Below are 22,903 nucleotides of genomic sequence, written 5' to 3' on the forward strand. Positions count from 1 at the left end.
GGGCTGACGCGCCGCTAGAGGAGAGACTCTATATGCGAGAGATGCTCGGGGCTGTTTGATGTTCGGGCGTTTGAGGTGGTAGCGTGTTTGCGCGAAGATTTCGTTCGTCGTTCTCGAATTATTCTCGAAGGAAGTAAGTATTTTTTATATTTTCTATGCTTAATACAATGGCGGAAGTGGGTTCGCGTATCTCTGACTCATTACAAGCTATAAACTAGTGACACAACGAAAAATTCCATGGCACAACAGAAAAATCTCCAAACAATAAGCGTCACCGCCTCGACTTCCTCATCTCTATGCAGCGGCTCACCTACACGCGAGAAAAATCCTCTCCACATCTACTATAGCACAGCAGCGAGCGGCAGCAAAAGCTGCGCGAAGAAAAGTAGCCGTACACGCTCTCGGGCTGCGAGAGCGAAATTTCGTATGTAGTCGCGAGGCGCAGTGACGCGCGCGGGGGCTACTCTCTCGACACGTTCCGCTCATTTGCTGCGCGAGCAAGGGTCAGACTCTCTTTTCGCCGAGAAGCTTCATTTGCCTGCTGCACGACGATAAAGGGGGATGAGCACGTAATTGAGCGGGCCTTTTTATTGTCTGTTTTGCCGAGGAGCTTGCGTTGTATTGTGGGCTATGAATTTCTGGCTTTAACGCTTATACGTAAAAATTGGACAGGTTAGGCCATATGATCATGTTAGGTTTTTTCTGGGAGATACAGCCTTGCGAAGTTTCCTTCTTACTTCCGAAATTGATACTTGTTATACAGGATATCTTTTAGCACGCGAGGGACTAAATTTAAACTTAATTAAGTCGCGCGCGAAAGCTACACTTTTACGAGAGACCGCATTTAATTAAACAAGCTCGGTGGTGTACGTATAAAAGTTTCGCGACATGAGAGAATGAAAATTGAATATTTGTTAAGAATTCAGTTCGCCTCGCTTTGTGCGAGAATTAGCTCTATTTTGGGAGGAAATCGCGAGCTGAATTTTAATTTGCCGAGAGCTACACTGTTGTTCTTTTTTTCTGCCGAAAACTAAAAATACCTGACCTTATTTTTACCGTGGTGCACGTACATGTGACCTTCGTTTTCTTTTTCTTGCTGCTCTATTACGCTCGCTTTCAAAAAATGAAATTTGCTTACCTGAAACAGAAAAATAATACGTAACATTAACAAATGCACAATTTGAACATTGTATAAGATTAAAATATCATTTTTGAAGTACGAGTTTCAGGACTAGCTCTTGAATGGCATCTATTATAATACTTGTAAGAATAATATACTGAGCCATTAGCCACAATGAGTAAATATATTGAATTGTACCTCAATCAATAAAAATCAATAAAAATTAAAAATCCTCCCACATTAGATCACTCATCATCATACCAGTGCCAATCCCTTGGAGATTGCATATGGAAGCCGAGGCCTTGATTCTCCTAGTCGGACTGGTGACCGCTAGCAGCAGCGGCGAAGCTGTTAGTTGAAACGATGACCTGGACTTGCGCACCGACTGCTTTTGCACGCAGTAGCTTCGTGCTCGACGCCGGAAGATCGGCGAGTCCAGAAACGACTCGTCGTACTGCGGCATCTCTTTTATTTTTTAACTTTCTGGTTTCAAGTTGTCGATGCGCACTGAGACCGATCGAGTGTATTAGCCCTTCTGGAGGGCAATATTTTGGTGGGCTCGGCGGCCCTGTATCAAGTCACTCATTTTTTTTAATTCAAATTGTTAACCGTTCATTAACGCTCGTTGCGATTGTTTTTACTTATTCCCGTGACATTGTTCACAAAGTTAGCTTCTTTCTATCAACGATTTCCTGTAGATTAAATCACGTAGCTTCTACTAAGAATAATATAAGAATACAGGTCACCGTTCATTAATCACCTGCAGCCAAGAAATCAACAAACACACAAACTCCTCGCAAGAATTCCAGCGCGACATTTTTACAATAGATTTAGCTCTCTCTTTGGGTGACCTCCATTCGCGGAACTCTTCTCGCGCGCGCGCGTGCGATAAAAGCGCGTTCTTGGTACACAAATTGCGACTCCTCTCGTCCCGCGTATTTTTTCGATGCTCTTGCGCGCCTGCAATGTTTACTGCGCGAAAAGTCTGCTGCGCAGCGAATATACGAATGCGGTTTTATTAGACGTATACGCGCGATACACATGCATTTCTTCATTCGCGATTCTCGCGGCTGCTTGTGTGTACATCAGATAAGTACGAGGTGATTTACAGGCGCGAAGCGACAGATTCGCGTGCCGTATTGCGCTAGTCTGCAAGGAATTTTTTTATCGATGGAGGTTTTATTTTGTTTTGGAAAGGTGAGTGCAAGAGAGGAAGGAGTTGGGAGAGATGAATTGCGCGTTAAGGATGTTGGTACAGGTTGGGTTTATTTCGATTTAATTGAGCGCTGACGGGTTATCGGATCGAGAGGTGCTGTATTGCTTAGGATAGTTCAAAGTGTAGTTATGAAACGAATGGGCCCGGTTGACTAAATCTCAACTAAAAAGTCAAGCATACCTGCTCTCCTATCCCAATCCGATCGCCAGATTCCAATCTCCGCCAATTAAACGCTCCGACCATAAAATAAATCAATTCGCAACCCATATCCGAAAATTCCTCGACACGAAAATCTTCGAAATTCCTCCACAACCACTCATGCAATTACTCGATCGGATAGTTGAAAAATACCGAAAAACCACACACGGCGCCAGCGTGCGCGAAAATAAAAAACGTCGGCGGCGGCGTCTGCGGTTTATCGCTCCACATACACCAAGAGAGAGCAGTGGTTTTCGCGGTGCTTGATTTCTCGGGGCTGCTTCAAGCAGCGCGAAACCGAGACGCCGAAGCCCGACTCGTATGCCGACTCGCGAGTACTTGGTAACCGAATCCTGTCGGCGCGGTTACGGCTTTTCGCGGCGCACATATATAGACACATGTATACACAGCTATAGCTCTCGATAGGCTATACACTGCACCGCGAGAAACGCGAGAGCCGAAGCTGCTGCAGCGGGGAGATAAAAGTTGTAAAAGTTTAAAGAGGACTTGTAAGTTGTATAAGCGAGTTGAGTGCAGTTTTCAGAGAGCTACCGACTTTTAGGATAAGAGTTTGTGATGGATCGAGGGGAAATTTTCGGATCAGGGAGTGAGTAGGTGAAAAACGTACTTTCGAAATGGGTTTTGCACGTCACTGTGACACATTCGGCAGTTTTAGACACCGAAGGATTTAAAACGATTCGAACAAATTTCACCAGTTTATTTTCTAGTTATAGCACACAGGAGATAACCGCGCTCTCGTCAGCAACTCGCGCACGTTTAATTCCGTCCCGATCGCGAAAGCGACTGATTCCGAAAGGCAGCCGTGTGACACGCCGCCTAAATATAATACGCGTCTAAAGCTTTACGGAGGCGTTACAAGCGCGCGATGATGCGCGCGCGAGCTTTTCACTTTCTTCCGTCGACACCACACACACACAAGCGCCTGACGTCAGCGCTTTTCTGCGCGGCATCATCTTGTCGTTGGCGCCTTCTTATAAACGTGTGTGCCACAAGGTGAGCCTCAAAGAGATGCGCGACGGCCTCGATAATCCCTCGCGGTATTTATACACATCGCGGGCTACTGGTCTAGTGAAATATCGGGCTTGAATTTTCCTGAAGGTTCAGGTAGGACAAGGCTTTTGAAGAGAGATGCTGAAATTTCTATTCAAGCGAGCTGAGGAAAAAAAACGAAGCACAGAATATGATCGCGGATAAATAATCTCCTCTGCGCACCGTAGGTAACCTGTTCAAAAGCACGCGATAATTCACAGCCGCGTACAAACTCCTTCCGCATAGAGAGCAAAAGGCGCATCGGAAGATTCTATGGGTGTCCACTTTCACGTCACGAGCGCTATAAACTCCACCATTCAAACCAACTCTCTTCCGCTGTATGTATATACCACTATAATAAGCGCATCACGCAGGTGCACCTAGAACACGCTTTTATACGGCTCGGAATTTGCTTAACGAGGTGCACTCGAAAAGGTGGGCTGCGTTAGCATTTTTTCTCTGCGAAAAGTGAGCAGGGATGTTTTTGAAAAAATTCAAGCTACGCTCTGGATTTTGTATTTTTAGACGAGCTGGAAGGGTAAATGGCAGGTCGACGCGAGCTTGTTTTTGTTTGAAATTGACGCAGAGGCTTTTTGAATGATGAAAAACGTTTTTTAATCAGTAAAGGGATATAACTAGAAATTCAAAGAGCGTTGGGTGTAATTACCCGGCCACGCATTGTTATTTGTTTGTGTATCATACTAATGAGCTTCATTCGTCGATTATAAGCTAATACGAATCTTGTTTACAATCCAAAGAAATAACTCGTCCACAAAAGACGATACAACAAAAAATCGTTAATCTAATTAAAACACCTCGCGCTTCGCCGTCTATCTCACCTCTCTATCAACAGCGTAATTAAAATCATTATATAATCCCGACGATAAAGTCTTAATTAACTTCCCGAACGAATTTTCTTCGCACGCGGAATAAGCAAACTTTTTCACTTTTTCGTCGTGCGGTAAAAGAAAGAAAATAAGCATAAATAACCGCACGCAACGATAAATAAATCGGCGAGTTTATATGAACAACCGCTCCCGATGTGGCCACCTTGTCCGACAAACGATCACCGATTACTGGAGCGAAAACTTGACCTCTCATACCGCTGCTCTCGACGCCCCCACCGGAACCGAGGTGTTGCCGGTCTCTGTTCGGCGGCCTTTATTCAACGCTTATTAAGCGCGTACGGATGATGAGCGTGGGTGTGTTTTGGTTTGTGTCGATGGAGATATATTAGCCGGTGATTCGGTCTTTATAGTTTTGTTTTTTTAAAGGTACTAATTTTTGCATAATAGTAGGCATTGTAAATGTTTTTTTTTTTTATATAATTTTCAAACGTCGCGTATTATTTCGCGATATATAGGTCGACGTTTTGGTAACATGGACAACGCAGCAACTCGAGCGTAACGCACAATCCCGCGCAGATCCCGAATGATGGTCCGGAAGATTATTCATGCGTGAAAACAATATACTGCTAAATTGAAATGTGTCACGTCGCGCGAAAAGATTGTTTATTTCTAATTTAATTTTCACAGGCAAAACCTATCCTATACTGACATGTCCGAATTGACGGCTGATAAGATAACCCGATTCCGATTTAAAATCTAAATTTGCAATATGAATACAATTGAAATTGAATCCCAGAGACGTTTTGGTTGAAAAGAAGAGACAGCATTACAAATTACGCATTGCAACAGAGGCTCTTACTTCCTCTCGAGAATCTCTGCAATTTCGTCGGAAAAACGATCGCTGCTGATGTGCGTGCAGTGTTAAAGCAACTCGTCGCGCCGGCAGCGAATGCAAAAGCGAATAAGAGAGAGAACGAATGTGTGCCATGTAGCCGAGTGCGCCATTATCACACGCTAGAGTGAGCATATGAGCCGGACGACTGTATAGGCTCGATATAGTCGAAAACCTTCGCTGCAGCGTTATTGTATGCTACGTATACTGCTAATTCTAAAATATAGTTGAAGAAACTCAGTTTAACCCCAAGTACAGCAAGTGAATAATAAAAAAACTCGCGTCTGTTTCTGTAGTTCTCTGTCACAAACGACAGTTTTATCAACCTCGAACAGATTGTCCAACCGTTTAACAAACTTCTGCCATAAAAACACAAGATACTCTCAAACGCTCAACAATAACAACAAAGCCGATCCTCTGCGTTACTCCGCGAAAGCCACTCCATCTATATATCCCTCTCGCTCAAATCGCCAAACGCTTAAAGGTTTTGGTCCCGGATTCGAGTGAAATGTACTATATACCCGATGCGCGGCTTACTCTTCCGCGAGATCGATATTTTTATGTCGTACACGTACACAGTGCAGCGCGTCAGTGAACTTGCGACCCAGATTTTCCCGTGATTCGATGAGCTATAGAGAGAGAGAGAGAGAGAGAGAGAGAGGTGCATTGCGACTCTACAGCTTGCAAACTCTTCTTCTTCTTCTTCTTCGCGAATTTCGTATACTGGCTTCCGCTGAATTATTACGCGGAGAAAGTTCGGAGAATTTAATTTGTCGCGTGCGGCGCGAAAATTCAAATGTTTATCTTTGTATAACTCGGAGTCGCGCCGCAGTTTCTAAAAGTGTGTTACGTGTCAAGTTGCTCGTATATAGTATATAGAGATCGAAACGTTAATGCACAGGCGCGCTAACGCTCGCTCGCGGCCCAATTAAAAAGAATTCACAGACTCGGTGAATGTTTGAAGAGTCGGAATATAACGAACTTGTTGAAAAGGGTGAGTGCTTGAAGTGTGCTGTAATGGAAAACGTATGTTTGCAATCAATTAAATCGGCGCTGCGTATTACGTGGAATAAATAAATCGATATGGACTTTCTGCCGGTGATTTAATTCAAACATATAGTAGACGCAAAGGGTTTTCCCCGTTACTCGTTAAATTACGTTAATAAACAATCGAATGGTGCAGTGCGCATCGAGAATATTTTGCGAAAGGCTCAAGAGCTGCGACGTTAATCAACGTTGTTTCGCATCGTCGAATTAAAAACAAATTAGACCGACATATGCAGCAATCGCGTATTTCGTAATTTCGCTCGATTCTGATCAAACGGAAGAGAATAGACAAATACACGAGAAATGTGCACGCATCTATGCTCGATAAACGATGCTTTTGTCGTGCATAGAGCTTCAATTTTCTTCCACGTCATAAATAACGTAACGCCGCTGTATAAGAGCATTGTTTCGCGCGCCACAGCTGCGTATTGTAGTATAGTAGCATCGGACGAATCGTTTTTTATTTTTTACGAGCGACAAAACACGAACGGCTCGTAAGTTTTTACTTTTCTCCGCGCGGGGAGATGCAAATAAAAAAGCCGTATAAACTATGACTAAAAAATATGTCAGGGCTGGTGCGGTATGTTGAATTTTTTGCAGGTGGAGGCATCAAGTGTTACGGTAAAAATTTGTCGTTTCTCCTGGCTGTAATTCAGTGGTATATAGAGTATGTCTCTATACTTGCGATGAGAAACTGTAAAGAATTCAGAAAAGCGTGACCTACAGATATTCTTCTAAATATCATTGAGAGACGGCAATAAGTTTCCAGATTTTATAGATCACCTTTAATTAGACTAATTCAGATCAACTTATATCCATTACTCAACACAAACCAGTACAGCATGTTTCACCAACTCATGGACCACTTCCCCATAAGCATCAGCAATAATAAAAAGAGAAACGTACAGCTAAGTACAAAACGAATAGCGCATATCGGCTAAGTGCTATAGCATCATAAAGAAGCATCAGCATCAAGAGGCGCTCAGAGGCGCTCTCTGCATCCGTGACGTTATTGTTATGCGAATTCTATAAGGTCTCCGTTACGCCTATGCTCCGTTGCGCGCACTGGCCCCACGAGTCTTGCAGCTATAAGGGGTCTACTATGCAACCACTACGAAGCCACGAGATTTTTTTTCTTTCTTCGTATTCTGCAGTGCCGAAGCAGCAATTTTTTATTAGAATTAAATTCCAACAGAGGGTGTAATCGCATTAGAATATCGCGAAGATAGCCGGGCAGACAAAGTAAAAGACGCTTTGACAAGACTATTTCCAATGGCTTTTACCGGGCTGGATCATCGAATGTATATTTTTATCTCCTACATCCACGCGAGTTTTATTTCATCAGCGCACAGCGGGTGGTAGTATATTGTAGTCGAACGAGATGCGATCTTTACACACAGTCCGGTCTTAAATAGAGCCGTTTATACACTGTATGATATCGACGAAGGGATTACACACACACATTTATTCCTGGACTCGTCTCAACAAAAATACACCGGCTCGATATTAAAAAAACATCGCAAAATCGCGGAGCAATAGCCTTCCTCGGATTCTCACACTCTATAAATACAAACACACTCGCAGATCGTTGCATAAACGGCCAATAAAGGTCTCGGAAGAAACCGTTCGGCGTTCGACAAATTCCGAGCGTTAAATCAGCGTGTGAACCATCCATCGACGCCGCGATCATTCGCGCTCCGAGAACGGCGCATGCGCAGAGCACCGAGAGCACGTGTTCCGTGTGTAGTTCGACCTGCTAAACTAATTGGGCCTTGATCGTCAATCAGCCGATCGTATGGTATAGCATACACTCGAAATCGCGTGTGTGCGCGATAAATTGATTCGGTGATGTTGTTGCGGGGAGAGATGAAAGAGAGTACAGTGTATGGCTCTGCGATGTCGTGCGAGAGGATGGATATGATTAGATGACGGCTGATTGGGTTGAGGGATTCGTTTTGCTTGGGGGAGAGAGAGTTTGTGTGCAGCTGACCGAGTTTTCGAATGGACGTCGCGGTGTGTTGATTGCCGCTTTGTTGTTGACGGTTATTTCAGGTCGAAGCTTTTCGCGAAGATCTAGTTTGTTTAAATCACGAGCTCTCTCTCTCTCTCTCTCTCTCTCTCTCTCTCTCTCTCTCTCTCTCTCTCTCTCTCTCTCTCTCTCTGTGCCTTGGCGTTATTTCGAAGATTTTAAATGAGCGTCAGCTCTATTTTCGCTTCGAATATATTCGGTGTTGCCTCGCTGATTAGAGCATCTCTATTTGTTAGCCTGTGGCGACGACCAACGAGTTAACTCGATTTTTAATGAACTTTCGCTAAATTTTGTTTTTTCAAACTCTGATTACTCGCGTATAGCTTTTTAAAATTAGTTCAAAAATCTACTCCACCCCTGAAAACTCTCTCTCCACAGGTCGATTTTCCAAAAAATCAAAAACTCCGCACCACAACTTTCCACTAGCAATTCAAGCAACAACACCGACTAAACACTAACTACACACCGGACGCTCTTGCTGGCACACAACAACGTCCACTCGCGAATGAATCTCACCGGCGAACTGAACCGAACCAACTCTCCTCTCGCTGCTGTACTGTTGGTGCTGCTATACTGCTATAGTCTCTCTCTCTCTCTCTCTCTCTCTCTCTCTCTCTCTCTTTCTCTCTCTCTCTCTCTCTCTCTCTCTCTCTCTCTCTCTCTCTCTCTCTCTCTTTCGCAGCAGCGAAACTCGCGCGCGCCTCGAGCGGGGACTGCAGAGCGCCGCGGGTATAATTTTACCTGGCTCTTCTTTCTGGCTTATGCGTATACGCGCGTCTATTTTAACGGTGGAGAGGAGAAGAGATGACGAGACACACGACGAGGGTGAGCCCTACCGAGCGTTGTATACATGTTACGTGAGATATGAGCGCGGGGGCTGCTTCTGCTCCTTCGATTTATCGGAAATTCGAGGGGATTTAGTTTTGCAGGCTTTTTTTACCTCTTAAGGGTGGAGAGCTTGCGGTTATAAATAACGACGCGTAGGAGATTTCGGTCCGAGGGTGGTGTGTGTGTGTATGTGTGTGTTTGCAAAGTGGATAGGAGATTTAGTCTCTTCGGGCTGGAATATATTCGCGAGAGACTTTTTTGTGGGTTTTACGTTGTTGTAGTTCTGAGCGACGTGAGAGTGTATTGGGATGCTCACGTTTACTGTGTGTAGAACGAGAAAAAGCTTGGAGAATAATGACATTCAGCTCAAAGTTGTAATCGGATTATACGCGCTCGTAGATGCTACTGGAGAGAGATGTAAATGAACGTAAGTGCTATCATATTAAAAGAGAGCTGAAACTCCGACGCGATTACAGCGCATTACACGCGAAGCAAAACTTGTTTCAGCGATTCTACGTCACGCGCACGTATACGTACCGTTATGAGCTTACTGTTTTCAAGATTTTTTTTTGTTGGACCGCAAAATGATTATGACAAAAATGCCTTCGTACAATTTGCACGCGTACAGTACAAAAAGTAATCAACTAATTTCTATTTTCTCCGCGCTCCATTAGAAGCCCAATTTCCGCAGGCGTTTCGAAATTTCTAAAATCTTTCTCGCCGTGTGCCATCTCTTTTTATCGGAGCCGCAATTAAAACCCGACAAAAGGCACTAAACTCCGAGTGAACATTCTCTCCCCTCTTCGCAAAGCGAAATAAAAAACTAAATAAAACCCTTTGAAACGCTATAGCCGGCCCAGATCCAAGAGTCTCTAATACACTACTATAACGACGAAAGTCCAGCGCGCAGCGTAGCGTGAGTGAAATTCAAACCTTCCGAACTTTTTGCCTCTACGTACAGTAAAAACAAAAAAATAAAAAGAAGGCGAGCCGAACCGATAATGGAGCAAATGCCCAAGAGCGATTACTTCGCGACGAAAAATCGAGAATCGCCGGAAGTCGCGTGATGCGGATGCACTTCTACTACGATGACCATCAGGTCGAAAAAAAGAAAATAAAAGAGGGGGGTTATACGGCCGCCACAAGGTGAAAGCGGTGAAATAAACTTTTTTATTCTTACTCCCGCTCTTTCGCTCGAGACGCGCGCAAGTGCATCGGCTTTGCGGTGGTGATGCCAGGAATTTTTTACTTTTACCGCACGTCCGCGATTCTCTCTCTCTCTCTCTCTCTCTCTCTCTCTCTCTCTCTCTCTCTCTCTCTCTCTCTCTCTCTACCTTTTGCTCGAAACGGCGTCGTACGACTCGAAGTACTTAGAAAAACGGCGTTTTACTTCTTTCTACGCGGTTTCACTCGCCCCGGATCGACTGAAAGAAACGAGAGAAGCTTAATTGCGTCTTCAAAATCCAATCAATCAGCCAGACATTCCCCAAAAGAATAAGGCAAACAGGCACGCGAGTCGTATCCGGCAAATCCCACGTAATCAATAGGCAAAGCAATCCCCAGGAGTTCGAATCCAGCAGCCGGAAAACGCGCAAATCGACCTCAAGAGTTGGTCGAGGCGCACGTTTACATACGTATAAACCCTCCTCCTCCCCTTCGATACCACCCTCTCTGCCGTTAGCCTGGCAAACGCCAAAAGCACACCTCAGAGCTCCGAACCCCGTCGTCTCTCTTACCAACAGTAGCCAGAGAGCTGCAGAGGCACACGTGCCAAGCGAATATTCATGAGGCGCGACGACGCCAGGCGATTCAGTACTTCCGCGCGCGCTAACTCAGGGGCCTCTATATACTCGTGTGCGTTCTCGAATTCGTGTTTCTGGCACGCCGCTGCCCGCGCGGGAGAAAGCCTGCAACGGATAGTAGTCAGCATCGCTTGCTTGTATTGGTAGGTTCGTTCGCCGGACTGGTTAGCATTCCGCGCTAATACCCAGGCAAAAAGCGATCGGAGCGTGGAGATGTATACTCTCTGACGTTTATGGCAGATGGAGATCGTTGACGTCTGTATTATTCTGCGGAGGTGTTTTGCTCCCGTCGAGCTTCGACAAGTAGAGTAAAAAACGGTTCTCCTTTAGTAACAAACATTCTACCCACTACTGTGTCGCGTCCTCGGTAAAACTCTAATGTATTACATCCACGCAAAAAAAGGCGAGTGTGTAACAAAGTACTTTGATACTTGGGAAAACAAGGCGACGGAGAGCTAGAGAAAGGGTTAAGCAAAGCCGCACGAGGTATAAAGAAAAACGGGGCAAAGCTTGATAAATAAACGGAAAAAATGTGGACGGTGCAAGAAAGCTCGGGCGTGGAAAGAGAGCGCGTATACAAAATTGAGCTTTACGGAGAAAAGCCGCAGCGCCAGCAGCTCTCGCGACTACTTTAGATTTGCATGTATATTGCGCCAGCTAGCTCGCTCGCTCCCGTGTGTAGTTTAGAAACAGAGAAAAAGAGCTAGAGCAGAAAGAGAAGGCGGAAGTTAACGCGGATTACGAGCTACACATGTCTCGCGGCAAGTAAGGGAGCTAGCCACTGTGGTCGTTTACGCCGAATTCCTCGCTCTGGTTTTCCTTGATCCTCTCGTGGTCATTACATATAGGTGAAAAACGACCTAGCCATGTCGTATATCGTTGCTAACGACATCAACAACTTGGGGGCTGAGTATCATTCCATTAATGATCGATAATCGAGTCGTAAACTACCTTCTAAAAGTATAGCGTTTCGCGTGATGCTCGTTATCATCGTTATCATAACATTATATTTTCCAATTCGCCGAGCCATTAGCCGCGTTCGCGCGCCGGGGAGTCTGATTGGATTTGAAATTTCACCGAGCGAATTTCACGCATTGATGATATTTGCTTTTAAAATTACAGCCTGCATCTCTTTCGCGTTTATATATCAAAGCGAGAGCGGCCTGCTTTTAGAGCTCGTGTATACTGGTGCAGTTCCGCTCGGAGAATTTCCACGATGATTTATAAAGTCATCGGGCCGACGCTGATAATCTATTACTTACCGTTGATTTAGCAGGTTATACCTGCGGCGAGAGCTTCTCGTCTTTTTTCATTTCCAGGAAGAGATTAACGGTGACTATATGTTCGACTGTGTGTGTATTGGGAATTGATAGTCATTAGTAGGTTATCTTGGAATGATACTCCGATCTTATAAATCATTATGCAGGGGTGATATGGGTAATATAACGTGGGAAAAAGATGGCACAGCTTTCTCGTAAACGTGGATCGAAAAACAGCGCGTTCAACCGTTGCTCTAATTTATGATAAGTCGATAGTCGTAATATGTCGAGTGAAATCAATTTCCTGGAAATGTCTGCCCTATGACCGAAACTGTCACGGATTTTCTGACAAGTCTTCGCGAGCACAGCTGTAATGGTCGGCAGTTACTCAGCAGTCTTCAGAGTGGTCAAATCAATTCAAGACCATCGAAACAATGGCCGACGATCAAAAACCTAATAAGTCAGTGCCCGAAGACGAGGAGGAGGAGGAGGAAGTCGACAATGAACCTACCGAAGAACAAACGCCAAGACAAACGCTCAATCGAAGTTGTCACCCTGAACGTCGAGCTTGTATGGAACAAACAAAATGGGATCCAGCAAATGTAAACTGCTCCGCCAATTCTTTGGCTAAACGAATGTCGGTCACGAACAAGGTGGATAAGTTTTATCGTACAGCCTTTGAATTCAAGAAATCCCCTGTACGCTTAAATGTATCGTTCAAGAGTCTCATAGACGCACAAGAGGCTGAGGAAAAGAGCGAAGCATCTTCGAGCTCGACAAACTCATCTTCGGACGAATCGAACGAAACGAGTACTTCCAATGACTCTGGATTCGCAGTAGAGGATTCCTCGCCCACAAGAGTTTTGGTCAAAAAGGATAACAGAAGCCTTTGGAAATCGAAATACCTTCCTACAAGCAAAGCTGCCAAATCACGCCGACGAAGTGCAAGCCCAGCTGAGAGTTTAGCATCAAAGACAAATTGTAAGAGAAAAAAAATAGAGGAAGAACCAGAAATCGAACGAAACTATTTGCAAGATTACAGAAAACCTATTTTGGACAAGGACCTCGAAGACATTTGCGAAAAAATGCAAAAATTTTCTTTCGACTGATAGAGTATACGAGACGTGTATTTAACGAATACGAAAATTATAAAAATGTACATAAGCACTGACAATTTTTTTTATTATGAATGTATTGTGGTTTGATAAGATGATCAAACGAAAATTACCTTGTCCGATTGTTTTCTTCAAAACAATCGAAACGTGAACCAGTGCATAGGTCAACTCGTTGACTTAATGACTTCTTTAATATTGTCGACTGAACACTTTTCATCGTCACCAAATAAGATACCTTCATATACGTGGAATTAGAAGCAGCGCAATCAACCATTGCTCGAATTTATTATTAGTAAACAGTCATACGTAAACATACAAAATCATATTCCTGGAAACCTCTGGTCCTATACCCGACACTGTTGCGGCTTTTCCAACTAGACTGCTTAAACACAAATGTAATAGTCGGCAGTTGATCAGCAGTCTTCGAAGAGGTCGTATCAATTCTAAACTATTCAAACAATGGGCGGCGTTCCAAAACCTAATGATTCTAATTCGATCGAATCTAGTGAAGAGGAAACGCAACCTAAAACGATTAAGAGGCCACTACTTACACATCAAACTCTCGTTTTACGTAGATTCCCTAGAGAAGACGTAGCCAGCAGAAGCGTAATTTTACCATTTAAGGTTCTCAGAGACATCATTGCGGCCTGTGAAAACAAAGAACGATCCTCGAAATCGACAAACTCCTCATCGGACGAATCGAATGGAACAACTACTTCAAACGACTCTGTATTCGCAGTAGATAATTCCTCGCACGCAAATGTTTTGTTCAAAGAGGCAGACAAAAGCACTTGGGACGCTGCGAAATATGTTCCTACAAACGAAGCTGCCAAATCACGCCGACGTGCTGCAAGCTCAGCTGAGAGTTCAGAATACGAGACAAATTGTAAAAGAAACAAAATCGAGGAATAACCAGGAAACAAAAGAAACTCTTCGCAAGATTACAGAAAACCTATTTCGGACAAGGACCTCGTCGAAGACATTTGCGAAAAAATGAAAAAAATTTCTTTCAACGGATACAGTATTTGAGACGTATATTTAATTTAACGTAAACACAAACGTATCGTTCTAATCATAAATGTGTCGTGGTATCATAAGACGATCAAACGAGAGTTACTGTGTCCTCGATTATTTTATTTAAAACAATTTGAACTTATACTAGTGCATCGGCCAACTCGTAGACTAATTAACCTCTTTTACATTTTTGACTACTCTACTATTTAAGACATAAAAAAGTATGTCATCTTTCGTGTGTATAAAAAGAATAATACTTTACATTATTACTAAATTAGACATCTTCGTATACGTGAAATAAAAAGCAGCGCAATCACCCATTGCTATTAGTAAATAGTTCTACGTAAACATACAAAATCATATTCCTGGAAGCCTCTGATTTTATAACTGACACTCTATTGCGGCTTTTCCAACTAGATTACTCGAACACAGATGTAATAGTCGGCAGTTGATCAGCAGTCTTTGAAGAGGTCGTATTGATTTAAGCTAGAAGCTGAAAACAACTATTCGCAAAATTAGGAAGAATCTCTTTCGTGCAATGTCTTTGCCACAAAATGAATCTTTTATCTTTTGACTGACTGATCAAATATTTGACGCGTATTCGCCGGATACTATATATATGTGTAATAATTTACATCCGACATGCATAAAAATGTATTTTAATCAAGAGCATTTGTATCTGAACATAAGTGTTTCGTTCTACCCATCTTAAATGTGTCGTGGTTTTAATAAATGATTCAACAGAAGTAACTGTGTCCACTTTCATTACAAACAACCTTAACACGAACCAACTCGCAAACACGTTTTCTACTCTAAGACAAAAAAGGCTGCCACCAATCACTCGTGTTGAAAAGAATAATACTTTCAATATCACCAAATAAGACACCTAGTATACACGCATACTGTATCACCATCCGTCATTTAGCCAACTCTCGCATCCGCGCCACACTTATCAGGCAAAAAGAGCTACAATTTCCGACCCAGTTTCTCCTCTCATCGGATTAATTCCTTTTCCAATGTCTCTCACGCAGATCCACCACTAAAATAATCATAATCGTCGCGTCTGGACGACGATCCATTTTGTCCTCCGTATACCGCAAAATTGGTGTCGTACACTCCGAAAAGCACTTTTAATCTCGTTCTGTGGCTTCTTCTGACTCTGTACCACAACTACCTATAACGTCGACAAATGGAAAGTCGAATGAAAATCCCATGGGCTGATAAACCAGTGAACGGGGAGAGCAGCTGCGGAACAATGCCGTGGTACAATGGGCATACATAGTATGCTATGTAGTGATGGACGAGATGCGCACCAGTGCTGTACGCGCGTTCGATTTCGCGAGAGCTTTTCATGACTGTAGGCTTTTGCCAACTCGATCCTCGTCCACCAGGCTTGGCTTTCTTTGTACGAAGCTACGTATAACCCTTTTATGCCTTTCGCTCGGTTTGCTCGTATTAATGACGATGGGACTGGGTACCCTTATTGCTTTGCGCTCTCTTTTACGAGTATTGAAGATTGGGTTGTAATGGCTCTTTCGTTATTTAGAAGTCGATAATATGGGGAAATACGCTGGTAACGATATAATCAGCTGTGGACGACGAGTAACTCGATGGATTATTTTTGAGTAAAAACTGGGTACATCAAGTTTAAAAAATACAAAAGCCGAAGAATCATTAATTTACGATAAAAAAAATAACAAAAGCCTGCGGCAGTATCTTCCTACGCGTACACGCGACGACGATCTCCCCCGCAGTCTCTCCGCGTCTTTGTGTTTCAATCCTCCCATTACCGCTTTTCTTTTTTTCTCTACAGCGAGTCTACACAGTAGTCGCCCCCTTGAACCCATACACCGCATCCTCTCCCGCGACCTTTCTCCTCGCGACATGATAGAAAGAACGACCCTCCATAGAAGCGTTTCAATGAACTACAGCTTGCCTAGTTGGGAATTTAATGAGTTTGCTTTTCAAACCTCCCACTCACATACACTCATCCCACGCAGCAGATATGTGCACAAGTAGAAGAAGAAAAAGAAGACGACGAGAAGCAGAAGGAAGAAATCGATGCCTAGACACGTTTTTCTCGCGGAATTATTATTACACGACGCGCGCGCGCTTTTCTCTCCCTCTCTCTCTCTTCTTCTCTTCCGTTTTCGCGCTCGGCTGGATCGACGAAACGTTTTACGAAGCCCCGGGCTGGCGCATGCGCCACTGAATGCTAACGAGATTTTCTTTGATTTATATGCGCCGCCGACGTGCGATATGATGCTGGCAGAGGTGTGGGACTGTGTAGGCTCTTTGACGAATATTGAGAGTCAGCTATAGAGCGAACGTCGAGAGGGTGTGGGAGCTGAGAGAATAAAAACTAGAAGTCGACTGATTAATTGGTTTCATTACGCGGATTATTGGTTTTGCGGGGGATGAACGCGACTGCAGTCTGTGACTTGTACGATTTAACGCGAGGCTTTTTTGGCAATAATTTTACTAAAAATTATTCACTGCGTCGTTATTTCAATCCGACTAATATTTTAATTTCACGCAGTATATTCATGAGAAAAAAAAAGACTGCAAGAGGCAGAAGTGAAAGAGAATGAAATAAAAAGAAGTGGAGCAGCTAGGGCGGGAGAAAACTTGGAGCTTGCGAGGGGTGAAATTTCTTCAAACCCGCAGAGCTACTAGGTTGACGCCAAGCGAGAAGCGGGAATTTACGCGGTTAGCGAGAGATGACGATGTGGGCTAGTGAGTTAATGAATGAGACGAAAGAGAGAGAGAGAGAGAGAGAGAGAGAGAGAGAGAGTGGGTGGAAAAATAGGTTTGTGCGGTTTTAAGTAACAGGGTACTCGTTTTCCTTCTTTAAAGCCGTTGGAGGGACTAACGACACACTCTCTTCTCTTTTCGCGCGCTTTAATTAATGTTATGCCGGCTAGGTGTCGTTTCTCGAAATTTCATTCGACAAACAAGATTACCAAACAGCTCGGAGAACAATGGCTCGTTCGACGGTCGCGTATACTCTTTGCAAAATTGATCTCTTCGGGGAAAACCGAGCAAATACGCGGACTGATTAAGCAGACGTGCATTAAGCTGATTCGCGCGGTCAGCCTGCAGTGGAGCTTTTCTCCTCTATAGGTATAGATATAAGGCCGGTCAAGCGCGCTCTGGTATGCGAACTATGGACGCTCTCACTTTTTGCCTTGTCGGTCAGGGGAATCATGATTTTAGCCGCTAACAAATCAACTCGAATTAAACCCAATTATAACCGCGCGCGTGTAGGAGAAGAGAAGAAGCAGGAAATTTACACGATGCTTGATTATACTGATTAAACGCGCGACGGCAAGTTTTTCTAAACTGCGCCTTATGCTCTCTTAAGTTGCTCTAATTTGCAATGAGAAAAAATTGAAAAAACTGTTGACGGAAGAGACACGATTTTCCTCGTCATTCGCAATTAGCAAAACCAATGTAGCTTCAATGAGGAAGTAATTGCCGGCTGAGCGCACAAAGGGAGAGAGAAGCACACAGTGCGAAAGCTTCGCAGCTCTCTCGAATTAATTCCGGGTTAAAACAGAGAAAGGCGCATTGTTGAAAAGCGACGGGATGGAGAAGAACAATCAGCCCGATGTGCCCTGGTTGTCATTGTCGGGGCTTCCTTACATGTATTTTCACAGCGTCCTTTTTTTTCGTCCAATGGTTATATTTCTGCCAGAAATAGCTTGATTTATTGTTCGGCAGGATATTCCCACGGCTTTCGACGCCACTGATAAAACGCAAGCTCGACATGAAAGGGATAAAATTTGTATGGATCGCAAATGGACCGCAGTGAATACGATCGGGTTTTTCACTCTTTGACGCAGTGTGCTGGAAGCTCGAATAAAAGTTGGATGAAATATTTTACAGTTGGGAGTACATTTTGCGTGAAAAAAAAAATGTTTCTAAAAAATCGTCCCCGCAATACGCGTATACGCTTTCAAAAGTTTGTAAAATTCAACGTAAAAAAAAGTTGAATGAAAGCTCGCACACTTCCCCTAATTGAAACTCACCCCCCGAACGAAGTACACAGGGATCTCCATCGAAAATCTGGCCAACCATCAGCGTATTACTTTACACCTTGCCGCGGGCAGCTATACAGCGTCAACAATCATTTTCTCGGCATCGTGTACAATCCCTATACTCCTCCTCCGCATCTTTATTATCACCCGCGGCAGCGACGCGTGGGCGTCGAGTCAACAACAACTCATTCAGCGATAGACGCGCAAAAATAAGCTACCGTACGCGCGCGTGTGTGTGTACGATGCAGCCGTTGCTCTCTCGGTTTGGTATACATCGCTGTGACGATCGCAGCTATTTTACGCTGGTTTTTTCCCGATTTTTCTCTTTGAGAGGGATGAGTTCGATTTGTCTAGGAGTTTTTATCAGGGTGGGCGGCGTTCGTTTGAATTTTCATACGTGCGCGGCACGTGCACGGAGGAGCGAAGGTTTTATTAATAAGTATATCTTTTTTAAGAGAGAATGTTACGCATATTTGTATTGTGCAAATAGCGTTGTTCCCGGAGATATTAATTAATACTTGAATGTAAATATTAATCATCAAATATTTTCATTCGTATCACCGCTCCATCTATTAAAAATTTTCTTAAGTTCTGAGTAAATATGTCATAAAAACCAGGCATATTATTAAACCAAGGTAAAAACTAGCAGTATATTTGAATAAACTTTTCATTCGCCTAATTATACTAATACAATTAACTCCAAAATTATAAAACAAACTCTCGATTCGTCCTCTCGCCGCCTTCGTTATATTCGTACAAAAACTCCAGCTTCGCGAAACGAGCAAACGTACAAAAATAAACGTCGGCGCGCGCGAGCGGCGAAAAAAGAGAAACAAAATCAATCGCTCGCAAGTTTCCAAATATGTACAGGTTATTACCGGAGCGAAAGTACACACGTGTGGATATAACAGTCTGCCGCCAAAAATAGTTTGATTTACGTCGACGCGCACTCGTGTACGGAGCCTTTCGTCGATTCTTCGAAAATCGTGTATATATAAGTACTAATGGCAAGACGCGGAGAGATTATATCGCGAAAGTGGGTCTCCGAAAAAGGATAACAGAGCCGTGTGTGTCGCTAATTTCGTCGCTTCTGTCTCACGAAGAGATTGTATTATATGTGCGAGATCGTGTGTTATGGCAAGTTTGACGTGACTCATCAACGGAGGAATTACACTGCATGTCGGGGGAGACAAATTTGCGCGAGTTCGGCGTTATTTCATCCGTCTCTCCGCGGAGAGAAAACACGATGAACGCAATTTTCATTCTTATACGCTCGCTCGGCACTTTCGGAGTTAGCGAGACTCGTACGTGAGGAAATTTCATTCGACTGCGGAGTTTAAAAGGAAGAGGAATGTTTTATTAAAATGTTTTTTTTCCTGTGCGTGGATAAAACATTGTTCGTTTTAATTAAACTCGTAACAGTTTGTACATGGAAGAGCTCGCAGCTATAGAGTCGTACGACGACGACGATATCCTCGTTTAAAAATCATGAAGCATAAGCGGAGAGTACGCGCGAACGAACATCAGAGCCAACGAATAATGCAGAGCCAAATCTTTAATCGAGTAGCTCCTATCAGACTATCTCCGATAAAATAAACATCTTCCCATCCATTATTCCACAGCTCCTTTCGATTATTCATACAAAGCTGTACTAACGCTGCAGTATCCGACAGCGTTATCACCCACGAGTTCCCTGAAATCATCACAATAAGAGGCGTCGTTGAGCGGGTCCCTGAAGATATTAAAAAAAATCTGCATATCAAAAAGATTTTCCAGACCACCAACTCTCCTTTCCAGAACACAGCCTGTATACTCCGCGGGATAACTCGACAAAAGAATTTTCGTTCTCTCCCCCCTCTCGAAACTAATCAACGTACACACGCATCCCTCCCGTGCGCCAATGACAAACGACCGAAATATATTCCGGATTCGCTACTGACTCGACACTTTACCTTTACACACACATACATACACACACGCGCACAACAAACAACACAAGGGCTAGAGCGTAAGTAAAAGGAATTCGTGTCGCGGCAGCCGGCCACGAGCTTAACTATATACATCACGAAGTAGGGGGAGGCACGACTTTCCGCGCCTTCTGATATAATCGATTTCCAGGGAGAGAAAGAGAAAGAGCCAACGCGCTGCAGCCGATCGCCTAAAGAAGCGTGAACGCGCGCGCGCGCGCAGAAATAATATTCTATAAATAACGAGGCGCACGCGTGCGCGTGTGTTTGTGTTGTGTTGCGGCTTCACCGAAAATTGCTCTCTCTATGGAGTGCGGGATATAGCTCGCAATGTTTATGGTGGCAAGAGAGAGAGAGAGAGAGAGAGAGAGAGAGAGAGAGAGAGAGATAGAGAGAGAGAGAGAGAGAGAGCGAGCTAATGATTTATGGGGGGCTAGTGGAAAATATTGTAGTTGCAGTTGGGCGAGGAGTTCTTTATTCTTCTGGTTCTTACAAGCTTTGTGCGCAAAGCTATAATAGGGTGTGGTGGTGCTGACTGGATGTGGTTAGCGAGGTGGAGGTTTTGTTCTTTGGATTTTTACAGACCTATGGAGTTTCTTTTTGTTTATTTTAATTTAAAACTGAATCAGCAAACAATCTCTCTTTTCATTTAGCTCGACGAAAATCGAATCCCCCATTTTCCTCCCAATGCATATCACCCAGACACCCACACTCCAATTCGCAAAACATCCCGACAGACGTCTGCCTCTACGCTCCGCCAAGCATCTCGGCTCCAAAACGATCGCTCTCCTCTCGCATACCGCTCCAGAGTAATCCCCAACCTGCATTCCCCAGTGCATTCACCCCGACACACATATCCTCTCGGCTCTCTCTCTCTCTCTCTCTCTCTCTCTCTCTCTCTCTCTCTCTCCAAAAATCGGCGAAAACTCTCTCTCTTCCACAACTGCACCACACAGCAGCTATAACCACCGATCGAGCAAACAGACACTCGTGCCATTTCACGCCGGTCTGCCAGCAAACAGAGAAAAACCTCGCGTACGGGGTAGACATCGACGCAAAACAAAAAAAGGACAAAGCCCAGCAGGGGTAGCACCTAGGCTGCACCTATATAGTCACCGCATCAGGAGCACACAGCAGCTTTTGACAGTCCGCGCGCGCAACACAAAACACGCCGCGCCGCTCCTCTACCCCCCACACACCGTTGGCCTCACGTTTGTGTATATGTATACGCGAGCGAAACATATATATATATATATATATATATATATATATATATATATATATATATATATATATATATATATATATATATATACCCCCTCCCTCCACCCCAGCGCCGTCCCCCCGACGATCATTTCGGAGCAGCAGCACTGCTCCCCTCTCGGATCCTGCGCTATATAGGTACACACAGCCGCTCGTCTGCAGCAGGCCAGGGTATATATACGTATATACACGCACAGCAGAGAGACTTATATATAAACGGGGAGCTCTGCTCTCTGCTCGATAAAGGCGGCCGATAGGTACTTGCTCTGCTGCGCGCAGCATCGCGCGCGATAAGACGCGTGCACTGCACGACACGATGTACGTACACGCTCCGTTGTTATGTTTAATGCAGCGCGAGAACGTATATATACTATAAGAGTAAACAAAGCGCCGGGGGTTGCCCGCCGCGACGGAGAGCTCGCTTATCGCGTCATTGTACTAATAACGCAGGGGTGCATGCTGTATACTTGTAGCAGTGTAGTAGTAGTACTATAGCATAATTTGCGAATCGGACACTCTCGCGCGACGACAGAGCAGAGACCGAGACACGTACGTGAATGTCTCGTGAGATCAGAGAAAGGTCTCGTCTCTCACTTACTCTCAGCTCTCTCTCTCTCTCTCTCTCTCTCTCTCTCTCTCTCTCTGAAAGGGGGGCAAGTAACGAGCAGACAGATTATGTACAATATATACACAGTCTCGGACTCACCCGTGTACTTGTCCGGCTTGGGCGTCGAGGCCATCTCGGCAGCTCTCTTCTCCTCGTCGTGATGTCTAAGCGCCTCCTCCTCCTCCTCCTCCTTCGCACACACGTATATACACACTTATACTCGGACACTGCTGCGAGGGAGGACAGCTTCTTCTAGGAGCAGCCTCCTGGGCTGCGGCAGGAGCCGACGACAGCAGTAGCATCGCACGAGTCGATGGCCGGCGAGCCGCATATTATTACTCGCTCACAGGACACACTTCGATATACGATCTATATATATATATATATACGTATTCTAACGCCGGCGCCTTCCCCACATCACTGAGGCTGCAGACTGCTGCTGCAGAGCATCGCGAGAGAATCAACTCTGCACATGTATATGTATCGCGCACACACTATCTCTCCCTCGTCGAGATCTATCTCTGTCTGGCACGCGCACGAGTGTCACTGCGTATGTGCTGCTGCTCTGCTGCCGTTCGCTGCTATATAATGTGTAATATGCAGGGAAC

General features: G+C 44.4%; 1 protein-coding gene across 7 annotated transcripts in view; it reads right to left on the reverse strand.

Annotated features, from left to right (window-relative positions):
* The window catches only part of LOC100118982 (guanine nucleotide-releasing factor 2), an 84,730-nt gene extending 61,841 nt beyond the window's left edge, over nucleotides 1-22,889 (reverse strand). For 6 of the 7 annotated variants that reach the window (XM_016982745.3, XM_016982742.3, XM_032596897.1 and 3 more), the window contains exon 1: nucleotides 1,382-4,997. In XM_016982745.3, the coding sequence (XP_016838234.1) occupies nucleotides 1,382-1,583 (202 nt within the window). In that variant the 5' untranslated portion in view covers nucleotides 1,584-4,997. Of the gene's footprint in view, nucleotides 1-1,381; nucleotides 4,998-22,394 lie in introns of those variants that run through there. The other variant, XM_016982746.3, reaches the window with a different exon arrangement.
* Nucleotides 22,890-22,903: the final 14 nt, after the last annotated feature.

Source organism: Nasonia vitripennis, chromosome 2 (genome assembly GCF_009193385.2).
Source record: "Nasonia vitripennis strain AsymCx chromosome 2, Nvit_psr_1.1, whole genome shotgun sequence".
Taxonomy (NCBI): domain Eukaryota; kingdom Metazoa; phylum Arthropoda; class Insecta; order Hymenoptera; family Pteromalidae; genus Nasonia; species Nasonia vitripennis.